The sequence below is a fragment of the Hippopotamus amphibius genome, chromosome 1 (assembly GCF_030028045.1).
Source record: "Hippopotamus amphibius kiboko isolate mHipAmp2 chromosome 1, mHipAmp2.hap2, whole genome shotgun sequence".
Taxonomy (NCBI): domain Eukaryota; kingdom Metazoa; phylum Chordata; class Mammalia; order Artiodactyla; family Hippopotamidae; genus Hippopotamus; species Hippopotamus amphibius.
The window spans coordinates 158,704,239-158,719,648 of NC_080186.1; the positions used below are offsets into that span (position 1 = coordinate 158,704,239).

Here is a 15,410-nt window from a genome sequence, read left to right on the forward strand (position 1 = left end):
CCAGGCATCGAAAACTTTTAGTCTGGGTTCCATGAAATTTGAAGGAGAGATGACTTAAAGGGTCTGTTGTGCAGATAAATGGTTATCTAGAATTTGTGCCAGGGTGCAGTTCACTGGCATTCTCTCTGGTCTTCTAGTAGCCAGGAGATGATAACCAGTTGGGAGAAAACTGGGCAAGTGGGAGAACACGAAGTGGGTTCGCTGGGAATGAAGGAAGGAAGAGCCTTGAGAATGTATCAGCTCCAACTGGAAACCAGCTCCTCCTATGTAATTACCACTAACGCGAGAATCAAGTTCAGGATAAGGAGCACATTCTGTAACCTAACTAAACCAAGTCTGTGTGTTGGCCAGCAAAGGCCAAGCAGCCAGTACACAACTGAAGTTTTTTGTTTTTGTTTTTGCTTTTGCGTTCGTTTTGGAGGAAGTGGGGAGCAGAGAGGAGGAGTCATTTGGTTGTGAAAACTGTTAAAAAAAAGCCCAAACTCAGTACCAACAGGCAAGTGGCGCCTGAGATGACATGGGAGGTAGAAGGAAAATCCAGTGGACATGAGCCAGAGTCACTGCCCCTTGAGGACAAGGCAGAGCAGGTGGGGAGAGAGCACAGGGACCAGGGATGGGCAGATAAAAGGTGAGGTGAAAAACATCTGAGGCAAGGCTCTTCTGGCTGGATTTTCTTAGAGGTTACTTATTAACCTCCTCAAATAAAGGGAATGGGACAAAACAGGGACAAGCCAGGGAAACCAACTGGGGTATCTGGCATGAATGAAGCAGAGGGAATGGCTCAAGTGCCCAAGATTATCATTCAAGGGGAGTAATTCTCCACTAATATCTTTTAGGAATTTAATAATGATAACATTCGATAAAACAGTACATTACAAAATAAAAACAAAGGTCAGGAAAGAGCCTTGCTTTTCTCTCAAATTAAGAGGTGACAGGCAGTCTACAAGAAGGTCTCTTCCCCTGAGATTTCCTCCTGCCCCCTTGGGGTGTGCACAAGAATGGGAGGGATGACAGAGGGGTGCTAAAAGGGACTAACCCTGTTCCCCAGGACTAGGGTTGCCAAATAAGATATAAGGCATCTAGTTACACCTGAAATTCAGATCAATGGGAAATACTATTTTAGTATGAGTGTGTCCCAAATATTGCATGGGACACACTTACACTTAAAAAAATCATTTGTGGTTTACAATTCAAATGTAACTGGGTATTCTGTATTTTCATTTTATTTGCTAAATCTGGCAGCCCTACTCAGGGGAAAGTCTTCTCCTTGTAAAAGTTTGCCAGCCTGAGTCCCACGTCCCATGCCATACTTTCTCCCTATCAAAAGCCCCAAGTGGTTCGCGTTAGGTAGGGTTTCTACCAAAACAGATCCTGTTGCCAGAGGTTTTGTTTGTAGGCTTTGGCTCTGGTTAAAGAAATAAAAAATCCCCACTAAGCGTCTTTGGTTTTTTGCCTCCCTATTCTCCACAGAGCACCTCAACACTGGACACAGAGATCCAGGGATGCCTGTGATTCTTCTCTGACAGTGCACTTCAGACCTCAGCAGGGCCTTCAAGGGCATGAACAAGCTTGGAACCTTCTGCTAGTTCATTTTTTATTTTCGCCTCTGAGCATGGCATGGGGCCAGGAAAGCACTCAGAGGAGTTTCCCTCAACTGCCCTTGCAAACTCTGCAAAATGACAACCCACTCTGCACGGTACAGGGAGTTGGGCTCAGCTAGGCTGGCAGGATGCAACAGCTTGATCATTTAGGCATAATTTCCAGGAGCCCCCGTGTGAATCCAAGTTATGAATTTGGGGCTGGGAGCTTTTCTGTGGGTACAAGTGAAAGGAAAGGCAACTGCTCCTCCTTTCTCTGCTGTGCGGTGAAAGGCAGCTCCATTCCTGAGCTTGAACTAACAAGTACTAACAACGCCACTTCCAGAGGAGACGTTATACAGAAGTTCATGGGCCCATTAATAAGGTCTAAGTAAGTTTTTACTTTTAAAAGCTCTGCCCCAGGAAGGAAATCTGAAGCCTCATGTTCTGGAAGTGGATTTGGGGGAACGGTTCACTGGACCTGATTAATGGGTGTATGCCCCCACCTCTTGGCTGCATAATGCAACAGCAAGTAGGGGACTTTTGCCCTCTCTGTTGGCCAGCTCCCCAGACGTGTCCCTACTGTGCTCACCTGGGCGCACGTGGTCAGCTCAGTGATAGCCAACAGCAAGCCCTACTCTGCCTTGCCTACTTCAAAATGGCAGCTTCCTCCAGGGTCACGGAACAGCATCGTCCACATGGTGCCATTACAATGATGGCCAGAGTGAACAGTACTGAGGAACCATGAACCCAAACACACGGGGTGAGCAGATTCTATTGCCACTGTCCTCTGCCAATCTGGAAATACCAACCCTTTGGGAAAGGAGTATCTAAAGAAGTAAAACCTGGAAATATCTTGGGAGATAGGAGTAGAGTGGTGAAGATACTGGACAGGCAATAGGGTCCCAAAGCTTAGAGATAGAAAAAGTGAATATTGTCAAAGCAGAGTACATTTCAGTTTTTTTTAGCTGAACGATTCTACTGTCCTGAGTCCCCCAACCCACTCTGTCCAAGGGCCAATATTCTGAAGATTTTACTTCCTTTTGATTAAATCGAAGGAGCCACATTTGACTCTGGTTCAGGTCTCATGAGGGCACTCAACGATCTAACCAGAACAATCCAAGCCATATCTGGTGTCCTAGAAAGTTAACGTCTCCCAAAGTGCCCAGGATATACCTAAGAAATAATTAGGAAATAACTTGAGTGTCAGGAAAAGTATAATCTGAATTTTTAACCTTATTCCTGTGGTGAGGATAAAAGGATATAGTGAAAAGCTATCTATCTTTTCCATCTTCAAAGGAAAAGCTAGACAGAAAACCTAGAGGAGCAGACCAGGCTCTGGGGCTGGGAACATGGAAACTTAAATTTGGACCACCCATGTGTTTGGAGGAAAGAGTGCTGGTTGAGAGCAAGAAGTCCTGAATTCTGGATTGGATCTCATGAGTCATGTGACCGTGTACAAGTCACCTCTCTATGTCTTAGTTTTCTTTCTCTGTAATAGGGTTCAGGCCATTTCTTCTCTTATTCTCACGTGAAGACAGAATGAAATGATAGATATGGCAGTGCTTGGAGGAGAATCAAGTTTTATATATATGTGTGTGTGTATATATATTTTATATACATATAAATACATATATATGTATAAAGAGCATGGGGTTTCTTTTTTAAAAAGTGAGACTCGGCTTTATAAATTATTTAAGCCTCTCTGCTGGGCCCACCCCCTTGGAAAAAACCAGCTATGAGAAAAAGTTGGATGAGAAAATACTGCCAAGGCCCAAAATACTTATGATGCTTATAACTGGGCTCTGCGTTGTGGCTGCCTGAAAGCAGAGTCTAAGTTCGAGAGACACACATGCTCAGGACCTACACAGCAGAGGGATTCTGCAGGAGCCTTATGAATTATTTTCCTGGATTTAAACAGCTTCTCTTCTCCAGAGAACTCAAATGCAAAGAATTAAGTCTGCACATCATGAAAGCAGGGAAAATCTATAGCTTGGCCCCTGGGGGGAGGAACCAGGTCAACCAAAGAGGTGCCACCTGTTCCCAAGAGAGCAAAGGGTTCACAACACAGCACTGGGCATTGCTGGGACTACATGGAAAGCAAGGAGGCAGCCAAGAACAACGTAAAGAGAAACTGCTTCATATCCCAAGCCTTTATTCCGTGTGATATTCGTCTTTCTCCCAGCTGGTTTGGGTCTCATCAGCTAGTGTCAGTACTCATGGCTGAAAGCCCAACTCCACAAATAAATGTTGCCTGATGTTAACTGATAAAAATAAGGGAAGAAAAGGCCGGTACTTGTCTCAGCACTGCTCCCTTTGATATTATTTTATGCTAAAGCACACAGAGCCCCATGGTTCAGAGAGCAATCCAAACAGGAGCCCATATAGGAGGCACTCCCTCCCCAAACTCTAAGCATCACAGATAAATTCAATATCTGGAGGAAGGGTTCAGAAGGGCGTGGTAAATGCCATGCTGGTTCATGCAAATGGTCCCTCCCAGTTTTGGTCTCTGAGGCTGGAATCCCTGACCAGCTTTGGGTAAGCGGGAATGGATTGGTCATCATCCGTGATTTTACCTGGAATCTTCACGGACCGCTTCTTCTGGCCTGTCAAAAAGCAAGTGCAGGTTTGGATGGCAGGGAACAAAGTTGACGAGGAGGCTGAACACTGCATGAAGAGAGGACCAAGCCAATGAGAGAACAACGGCAGCAACAGAAAAGCAAACAAACCCTGCAACAGACCTGATGGGGGATGAGTCGCTGGACGTGGATGAGGTGGGCATAGGGCTGGATGGCGCCGAGAACATGGGCCAAGATGGCGAGAGGGGTGAAGTTGGGCTTGGATTCGGGGGGCTGCAAGACATAACCACCAGAAAACTCATCAGCACACAGGGAAACCACAGCGAGAGAACAGGAGGTTCAGGGGAGGCCGAATGACATGGAGCTGGAGAGACTGGAGGAGCACTGAAACCCAGGATGTGTCTTCAGTGCCAAGTCATATTTCCCCAGACCAAACCTCCAAGTGTCTTCCAGGTAATGCCTGTTCCGGAATTCCTCGGAGTGTTCATATGTCTCTTCACCCTGCAGAACAACTGCTTTCTAGGTGGTAGGAGCTTCCTCAATCACGTCCATTGTACCTTTGGCCATCGGTGAAAAATGCCCTGAATCCACGTCCACAGGTTCTCAGACCCACATCCTATCACCAGCCTCCATCTGGGGCAGAGCTAGCTTATAACCAGCCTTCAGCTTCCACCTCTGTGTGAATGTTTTTGAAGTCATGTCTCAGCAAAAATGACCATTTTTTGGGGCCACACAGGCCATTTCGCCAGAAAACAATTTCCTGTTTACATTTTTTAATGAAATGGGCCACGTGCCTTCGGAGACGCGGAGAAGAGCCTCCATTAGAAAAGTGATAGCGGATGGAGGACAGGTCTGGACACACACCTTTCAGGAGAGGGCGCACAGCTACGGGCAGTGCGCAGTCATCCCTCTGAGGTTTGCTTTCCAGGCTTATTCCTTCTCTTTTCATGGATTTTGGGCATTTTGATGTTCAAAGAAAAAGTCCCAGATGGAAGGCAATGGAAAAAATGAGGAACTGAAAACTTAAATCTGTCATTTTGTTCTTTGCTGGGTGGCTAATCAAAAGTTTGGAGAGGAAAGGTTGAAATTACTCACTAAAATATGGTTTGTGGATTTTAACTAGTCATGCTAGCCCTTTGACTTATTTCCACAAATTACACAAACAAACATCCTAGTAACTCTGTAAAATCGCATTAAGTCACAGATAGTGCAAACACCAATGACTGAGAAAACAACTCGGAAACCACCCAGTCATAACACCACCTGCAGCCCTGAGCCCCAGCCAGTGGCTGGGTTATGTGGCCCAAGCACTGTACAGAGGTAAAAATGACAGCAATCCGATTCCAGGGGAACAGACTTTCTAAACATACTGGGATTTAGCAAGAACACATAAATGTCCTACTTTATGAGCTATCTTCAGACGAGAGACTCAATAACGGCCTTAATTGTCTACGGCTGTTAACATAAATTCCTATGGAAATATACAGTAAAAAACCCATTGTATATCCTCAGATTAATTGAATGAAACATTTATTAAATGCCACTATATGTACTGTATTTCTAGAATACAAATTCCATGAGTAAGGATTTCTGTTTATTTTGTTTACTGCTGTTTCTCTAATACCTAAAATAGTGTCTAGTAGGATTTCAATAAACAATTATTGAGTAAATTAATGAATCTCATTTAACCCACCATCCAGCCAAGAGGCATATTATGATACCCATTTCATAGATGTGGGAACTTGGGCCAATTTGAGGCTTGCTTGAAGATACCTAGGCTGTAAGTGTCACGGCTGAGGTTCAGACCCCAATCCTTTGGCTCCGAGCCCAAGGCTCTAGCCGCCACATGTATCACCTGTGGGGTAGCAGGACTTGCTCTGATTCTCTAGGCTGCGCCAAGCTTCTTTACAGACTCTGCCATAGCACTAGAAACCTTAACCACTGATTTATGAGTTTCCTTTAGATGCCTACCACATTTGCAAGGAAAAACGGGAATGCAGCGACAGACAGACCCAATAAGACTCAACACATTGTAAATTTCAACGAAATCCCCAATCCTGCCTCAGTCTTCTGTCTGGTAGATTCATATAGCAGATGGAATTCATATAATAGAAGAGACTAAATTCAAAGAGAATGGCTTTTTTCTCTTCTCAATTATTCCAGCAATGACTGCTTATTGAACACATTATGTAATCAAGACAATACGTGGAATACAGCTTAGCATTTACCAAGGTCCCTGACTTGAAGATCTTACAGTGTCTTTGACGAGATGGGACAGATTAAAAAACAACTGTAACATAAGACAGTAAGTAGCTTCATCAGCTAAGGGATCAGTTACTCTATGATCAGTTTAATACCTGCTCCCACACTTGATTTTGTCTTGGTTCCCAGGAGGAAGTGCTGCCTCATTTCTACTGGGCAGTCAGTCCTCGGTTAATCTATAGCTGCAGCTAGTAAGAAAGACCTCGCTTTCTGAGTCCTCTCCTCACCACTGCCCCCCCTAGATAGTGACCCAGTGGGCAAGGCCTGGCTCTTCCAACTGCAGCCCAGTCCAGGAACCCACGTTCTGACCAGGGACAATTTGGAGGTTTATGAGAGCAGCCCAGGCCTAGCTAGAGGCCTGAACTAATCTGTTCCTTTGGTCAGTGGCCAACACAGGACAATTAAAAAGTCCTTAAGACTTTTTTTTTTGAGTTTTCTTTTTAGTGGCTTTTATAAGTAGGAAAACCTCCAGCTTCCTACCTCAACTGCACCAAGAATCATGCCTTTGGCTAAAGGCATAGTTTGGAACATATTATATGAACACAGTGTGGGTTCTAAACGTTTTTTCACATCCCTGGATATCTAAGTGGTTCTTGGCCACTTAGTACATGGCTGGAATGCAGGACAGTCATAACAATTATAAAAAGTTACTCTTCAATCTCCACGTCCATTGCCATAGTATTAACTGTGATTTTTAACAACTAATAGAATTTCATTTGTTTGCTTATGTTTCAGTCATAGCAATAACATTTATTTGCTATAAAATAACCACAATCTAAAACTTATTACCACTATGTTTCAGGGTAACAATAAAATGCATACTACACAGTACTTCTATGATTTTTTAAACTACCGATTGGAATTACACTCTTTGTGCTTCAGAGTCACGTCAATAAATCTTAACATCAACAATACTATTGAATACTGTTATATACCATGATGATTGATGCCTATAGCAACAGAATGACTGTAAACACATACATTTTCCTCCAAGAAATAGCACATTATATATCAGTTTTGATGCAACTCAGAGAACACATATGTAGAAAATAAGATGCACAGGGATGATGATAACGGACCAAGATTATTTGTATAATCTTACCCCCGACCACAGAAGTGTCTGGCTATATAGGTTACTTAAAATGACAACAGCACTCCTAAAAAATACAAGACAAAACAAACTAAAAATGGGCAGCTTTGGTATTGGCTCTGAAGCCTCCAATATCGAATTCTCAAACTCTCTTCCCATTAAGGGGGCCAAAGATAACAAATGATTGGTGTTAGGACAGGAGAAAATAATTTTATAACTATAATCTTAGCAGATGATCCCCAAAAGCCTCTTTACAACCTCAGAGTTCACCTGAATGCCCTAGCAAATTTTTCATTAAATGTGAACTAAATATTCCTAGGGTCCCGCCAGGCCCCCACATCAAGGCCCAACTATAGCAACAGCAGCTTAAACTTTAAGGAACATTTGCTGGTCTGGATTGGATCTAAGTAGAAGGCTTGCACTGGTTTTAGTTTGCTGGTCCACGGTGTCCTTAAAAGGAGTCACCCAGCCCTAGTTGGTCCCTTTGACATTCACTGGACAAGGAAGAAATAACGGTTTAGGAAGATAAGGCTCAAAGGCCTGGCAGCATGCTGGGATGTGGCTGAGAGTTCAAGTACAGTGTGTGGCAATAGCATCGGTTTGACACCCTTCTGCGGTGACTCACTTGACTGACGGGGCATCCGGTGTACCAGCCAGGGCATGCCTACCGGGCTGTGGACAGGGCTGCCCCAGCAGTCTCCCAATCTGATCATGGATGCGGCAGACCCTCCTGGGGCTCTACACCACAGAAGTAAAAAAAACCTGAGCTGGTAAAAGGTAAGCAGTCAGCTGACCCTTAACAAGAAAGCTGATCTTCTTTAATTGTGATATGCAAAATTACAGGTGGCCATGTAGGAAACTGGAAAAATATCACAACAAGAGCAGTAAAATCATACATAATTTATGTCACTGATGACCACTGTTATCATCTTGGCAAATTTCTTCACTTTTCTTGGGGGGCATTGCGGATAACGCTACATATATAGTAGCAAGTTTTTCTCACTTAAGTGTTTTCTGATATCATTAAGTAGCCTTTGATACATTTTAAAAATCATAAAACTCTTTCCCCACTCAGGAGGCCAAAAATAACAAACAACTGACATTAGGATAGAAAAAATAATTTTTAAGGTACAATCTTAGCAGCTGACCCCCTGAAGGCCTCTCTACGAACCCCAGAGTAGTCTCGAACCTACAGGATATTATGCTATATGGCACACCCTGGTTTATGTAACCCCTCTCTTATTATGTACATTCAGATTATCCCCCTTTGGCCATAATAAATAGCGCTGCAACTCACATACTTGTAGAGGATCACTGCCTGTGTCTCTAATTGTTTCCTTAGCATAAATTCCTGGAAGTCAAATTAGTAGGTCAAAGACTAGGAGTCTTTTTAAGGGTCTTGATACGTCCTAGCAAATAGCTTTGCAGAAAGGTTCAACTGGATTGCATTCCCACCAACAGCATATGGGGGTTGCCCCTTCCCTCTCACCACGGCCCCATAAGCACAGAGAATGACCATTTAAAAACATTAGATGGACTTTTCCCCCCAAGTCCACAAAGGTTACCTTGGACTCTTTTTCTTTCTTAGCATTTCCCATGGTAAAAATGAATACAACTCCCCTCCTGTGTTGTTTCCATCTGGAAGCAATGTTTAATTTTCTAAAGGGCATTCTGCCAAGAAGGTAGCGTGGGGAAGGAGACAGGCAGATGGATAGAGAGACAGACTACCACAGCCTGGGGGGTGGGGGGCACTGGACCCCTGGCCATGTGGCGTGGCTGACCCAAGAAACGGGGAGTGGTAGATGGCTGGCTTAGTCTAGGACTCTCAAAGAGACAGGATAGGTAGGAGGGACGAGGTACACAAGGGAAGCCAAAGAGTGCCCTGCTGGCAGCCTATTGTGGAGAAGTCACAAAACTGGCATTGACATCTCTCGCCAGGCAGTGGTCTGTGACCTACAGGCCAGGTTGCCAGTCATGGATGTCAGACCCCTTCCCCATCAGGCCTGGAACGGGGACGGTGCTGCTGAATGCAAGGGGGGACTGCGTGTATTTTTTTTTTTTTCTTTCTCCCTGTAATGAGAGAAAATAGGAAATTCCATGAAAACCTGTAAAGTCCCATCTAATCTAATCCCAAATTAGTGAATTCTTCTTCCTTGGAAAATAACCCTTTATGTCTTGAGTTACAATGCCACAAAAAGAGAAGGAAAATCAAACTTCAGTTGTGAAAACAGGATCAAAAGCAATACTGGTAAGCTGGATAGTAGTCCATCAGAGTAAATGACACAAAAACCGACTTCTATTTGTTGGAAATTTGAACATGTTCTTTACGTGTCTGCTGAAGCTTTCACAACACAGAAAGCCTATCTACGTCCTGAATTTTCCGTATGTGCTTCACAACTTTGTAAGAGGGAAAGTCCACATGCCCCCAAGTTGAATGGCTCTGTATTCTCTTCTGACTCTTCCAAGTATGCACAGTATTTACAGATTCTTTCCCCACATCTAATATAATTTAATATACATTTTTATCCGGACAATAACAGAGTCCTGATTCTAATTTTAATGAGACTTGCTGGCGAAATCCCCTTAAGGCCTTAGCAATTATATGCAATTGCTTTTCAAATAGTTTTTAAATAATCTGCTTCTAAAATTGCTTGACAAGTCTACAGGGCAGTGGTTCTGTTTCCCAGCTTTTAAAAAAATTTCTGAAGTTTAAGTTCCAAATACGTTTCAAACTCAGATGGAGTATGTTGGGAAAGGCAAATAATTCTGTGATTAAATAAAATCCAAAATCTTAGAACAGGGAATCTCTTACCCTTAAGGTTCTCCGAAGTCAATAATTCGAACCCTCTCATGTAGAATAACAAAGAAATACGAAGTAGAGGGAACAACTCTGGATTGGAAGTAAAGATGCCTGGACAATGGTCTTAGTTCAACTGCTCACTGCTGGGGAAAAACCCTCAAGGGAAAGCAAGGACCCGCAGGGTAAATGGAACAGATGCCTCTATTGTGCTCTGCACTGCACAATGCTTACCGAGCAGAGTATTCTTTCCTGTTAAACCTGAGGGTAGCCCCTCAATCTTTTTCAAAATCACATTTCAGCCACAATCAGAACTGGTTCTTAAAGTACAATGTATTTACTTTCTTTCAACTAAATAACCTCACAATTTATGAAGTTATTTTTAAGGAAAGGTGGAAGCGTTTTGGGAGCACTTCAAAGGGTCTATAAGGTAACATTTGCTATTTTAAAAGACTGGAATGGTTGCTGAGAAGTCCCAGTATCTCCTTACTATCTTAAACTGAGTTCAGTACAACTGTCATTCTCTATGTAATGAAGATATTGCAAAAACACATGCATTCACTGTAACTTAAATAGAAAAGCAATAGTGCCACTAGATTTGATCTACTGTTCTGAGGCATAACTTAAGTTTGCTTTAAAGCCACCATTCTAATGTTAGGTATGTTTAAGCTAGTCTTAAAATCTACAGGCAGGAAACTATAACTGCCTCAAGGGATCGAGAAAGGAGACCCGGTGCACAGGCATGGACTGGACATTCACTTTTTTATTTTACATTTGTTTATACTGTTTGAGTTTCTAAATCATGAGCCTATATTATTTTATAATAATAATGGAAAGCACTCTTCTATAAGTGGTGCTAAGATAACTGGATATCTATACGGAAGGTGACACAACCCCTACCTCATGTCATACCTAACAAATGATTTCCTGGGGATTATAGACCTAATTGCCAAAGGGACACAATAAAGGAGGGAATAACTCCGAGAACTTGGGATTGGGATTTATCCAACAGGGCATCATAAAAAAGCACTAACCATAAAGGAAAATACTGACATACGTGACTACGTCAAAGCAAGAATTTTTATGTATCAAAAGACAACCTTAAAAGAGAGTAAAAAGACAGCCTACAACATTTATAAATACATAAACAAAGGGCACATACCAGACTATACAAAGAACTCCTACTGATCAATAAGAAAAAGGCAGACAACCGAGTGGGAAATGGGAAAGAAACTTGAGCAGGGACTTCAGAAGAGAAAACGCAAATGAAAGGTGCTCACCCTTTCTGTAATGCAGGAAGTGTAGAGTAAAACCAGTGAGATGATCCTGCTCATCTACCAGAATGACTTAAGACATCTCACATCAAAATGCTAAAAATAACCAAGTGTTTACAAGACATGGAACAACCGGAATTATTACACTTTGCTGGAGAAGGGGTGTAAACTGCTCCGCCCACTTTGGACAACAGTTTGGCATTATCTAGGGAAAATGAAGTTATCATTCTCCATACCCAGCAGTTCATTCCCAGATGCATACCCTAGAGCACAGTGTGTATGTGTGGACCAGAAGACATGTATGAGACTGTGTAGAGCAATTTATCTATAAAAACAAAAACTGGAAACAAGCTACAAGTCGAGCAAAAGTAAAATGGAGAAATAATCTTAGTATATTAATACAATCGTGCATTCTACTACAATGAAAATAAATGAATGAACTACAGCTACAGGAATCACTTTAAAACGTTTGAGCCAAAGAAGCCAGACTCAAAATAATAAAGCAAAATATTACATTTTAAGGATGCACCAAGTCAATCATTATTTGCAGATTCTGCAGTCAGGACTTCATCTAACTGCTAAAATTTATTTGTAAGTCCAGAATCAATACTTAGGGTGCTTTCATAGTCCTTTGTGGACACACACAGGGTAATGAAAACCTTTAGTCACCCTGAGTTACCCAGCATGCACATTTCCCCTGAGGTCAAGCTCTGCAGTGTTCCTATGCGCGAGAAGGCTGTGATATGTCTTGCAAAAAAAATGTGCTTATTTAATAAGCTTCATTCAGGCATGGCTTATAGCGCTGCTGGTCTTGAGTTTAACGTCAATGAATCAATAGCAATATTAAATAAGGTGTCTTTAAATAGAAACCCATGTAAAACAAGGTTATGTACTGACTGGCTGACAAAAAAGTTGTAACCAGAGGCTCGTAGGAACCTAACCCTTTATTTCCTGTAGGAGCAATGCTATGATATTCACTAATTCAGTGTCTGTGGTGACTTCATGGAATGATACTATTGCAAATAACAAGAACCCATATTGAAGAGCTCAAAAAATAAATAAAAACAAAGACTTTGATTACTGTAAACATCAGATTAGTGGTTACCACTCTGGGAAAGGAGAGGACTGTGATAGGGAAGGAGAAGGTGAGAGATGTGGGTGCTTCTGGAGTCCCGGCAAGGTTGCACTTTTTAACTGGGCAGCAGTTGCAAAACAGTAATTTGTGAAGTTACATAATACATAATACACAATACATCTCATGTACTTTTCTATATAATAAAATATATGTGCAAATCTACCTTAAAACACTTAGGGACAGTAAGTATATCAACATATTAACAGCATTCTCTGGGTGATGAGATTAAATAATATTTATTCTTTGTGATTTTAAAATATTTCCCATATTTCCTACAATTAATATGTTTACATTTAAGGCCAAAAAAATTTAATACATGTTAATAGAAGAAATACTCTCCCTAATCATACAAATGGCTACTTTTATTCTCTAAAGGAAGGATATTTAATAGGGGCAAAATGACAATTCCATATTTGTTACACCAATCTGTGGCTTTGGTTGCATAACACAGTTGGCAGTTCCCAACTATTTTTACTGTTTCTCTTCTTTTTCAGTCAAATACAGTCAACAAATATTTACTGAGTGCCTTCCATATGCAAGAACTAAACTTCCCATTCTTCTCTCCTCATTGATAAATTACATTGACTCTGCTAGAGACTTTTTTTATTTTGGTAAAGTTATTACATCAAATCAGTGGTGTTTTCCTTTCCCCTGGGCATAGGGAAGTCGAGGAGGACATCTCCGATGTTGCATTCTGAGTCTGCTGGACAACAAGTTAACAACACTGGCTGAAAGTCATTGGCCATCTGGCATCCCTTTCTGTACGGTCTGCTTTCAGGGAATATTTCCTGTTTGGACTAGGGAGGGGAAAATGGGGGGAAAGGATTTAATAAGAATCTAAATGTCCACTGATAAATACAAAGGAGTATCTCAAATTAGCAGTGGTGGCCCTGTAACAGTAACCCTGGGGAAAGATGATTCTTAAAAAAGGAGCCTAAAATATTTCACTATGTTCACAACTCTCAGCAACAGAAAAAGCACTGCTGCTAAAGATAATATCCAGGACAATTAAATTAAACTCCTACAACATACAAAGCTTGGTCTGGATACCATGAAAGGCATATGAGGCAAAGAGATAAGGAGACATGAACTTTAATGCTAAGGCCATTGGACTCTGCTTTTCTCCCCCCAAGCAAATAGCTGGCTTCCCTCAAATTCTAGTGTTTATTCTTTAGTCTAAACATGTGGAAAATTGCTTCTGATCCGATTTTAACCTCCTCAAATGTCTTCCCTACTCCATTTCTATCTTCCATCCCCGGCCTCGCTCCTTTGGTGTGACCACGCACAAACCCCGCTTTCTCCCTACAACCACGCTCGCCTTCCACAATGGCTGGCTCAGCCTGCAACGAAGAAATGCATTCTCACTGGGCTTCATGGTGATTTTCAACCTTTGTTCATTTGGTTCTGGGGAGCTTATTGACTTGACTGGAAAAAACTTTAAATGATTTTCCAGCAAAGCACCCTTTCCAGTGGAAAAAAAGAGTTTTAACATCTGTGAACAAAAACAAACTGAAGGAAAATGATTTTTATGTTCTCTAGTTCTTGTACTCCAAAACCAAACATCCACTAAGAGCTCAGTGAAAACAGACACAGCAAAACAGACACACCATTAATTCTAATCTCACAAAATTAAAATGTCTATTTTCTTCAGATCTGAGGTAAATCTAAATTTACTATGAACAATCTATGAGTGATTAAGCCAATTTACGTCAACAAGATTTTCAATACAGATGCTTATTTAACTTAAGAGAACCATTCTTGGTGATGATTTCAAAATACAAATCTGAGCACGTCATTTCTTTGCATAAAATACTCAATGATTCCCCAGTGCTTCTAGGGTGAAGACCAAGGCCTTCCCAACCTGCCTACTATAAGAATCGCTAGCCTGGTTTCTTTACCTTTTACCACTTCAGTCCATCCTACTGCACATCATAACTACATGAACCGCCTAAACACATAGCTTAATAACTACTTGTTGAATGTTGTTCAACAAATAGCATTTTCCTACTCATAAACTCCCCAATACCTACTTCATGTAGAATAAACTGCTTGCCCTGGTAGAGGAGAATCTGTAGTTACAATTTACTCATGCCCACCAACTCTCCAACTCCCGTTCTTCTGGTTCATTTGGAGAAGTTCTTCTAGACTCCACGCAATACAGGAGGTCCAGTGTCCCACGGACATCACTGCAGGGGCACGCGTGTGATCCACACTGGCCAGTCAGAAGATCCCCTTCCTCCCGGCCACAGGGGGTCAAGGATGGACGTGTAACTGATCACAGTTCATCCCTGGGGTCTAATAAATGAATATATTGCCCTTCTTCATGGATGCAAAACCTAAATGTATTGGCTGAGGATGACCAGAGATCTCTTTTTCCTATTACATGGCAAACATCAGCCCGCAAATGAAGTTTTGTTTTTTTTTTGTTTTGTTTTTTAAAAGAGGGAAGAAGAGCCAAATAAAATAATAATTTGGGCTCCTGGATTCAATTGTGCTCGAGGTTAGAGTCACTCTGAGATTTCCCCAGATTGTAATCTTATAACTCCCACTTCTTCCCTAAGCTACTTGGGTTTCTGTCATTTGAAGGTCTTTCACAAGACGTCCTCAATGCTCTTCTTTGCAGTCATTACTTGCCTCCAATTCAGCAAAGTTTCTTAAGGGCCATATAGTAAATATTTTAGATTTTGTGGAACAAG

At 41.9% G+C, this 15,410-nt stretch overlaps 1 protein-coding gene across 4 annotated transcripts in view; it reads right to left on the reverse strand.

The window, feature by feature from the left end:
• ARHGAP26 (Rho GTPase activating protein 26) overlaps positions 1-15,410 on the reverse strand; it is a 448,717-nt gene that overhangs the window by 16,046 nt on the left and 417,261 nt on the right. Inside the window, exons 21-23 of one of the 4 annotated variants that reach the window (XM_057732285.1) lie at positions 4,319-4,429; positions 4,154-4,183; positions 3,730-3,841 (exon numbers count right to left, since the gene is read on the reverse strand). In XM_057732285.1, coding sequence (XP_057588268.1) covers positions 3,838-3,841; positions 4,154-4,183; positions 4,319-4,429 — 145 coding nt within the window. In that variant the 3' untranslated portion in view covers positions 3,730-3,837. Of the gene's footprint in view, positions 1-3,729; positions 3,842-4,153; positions 4,430-15,410 lie in introns of those variants that run through there. The other 3 variants (XM_057732278.1, XM_057732267.1, XM_057732256.1) reach the window with 3 other exon arrangements.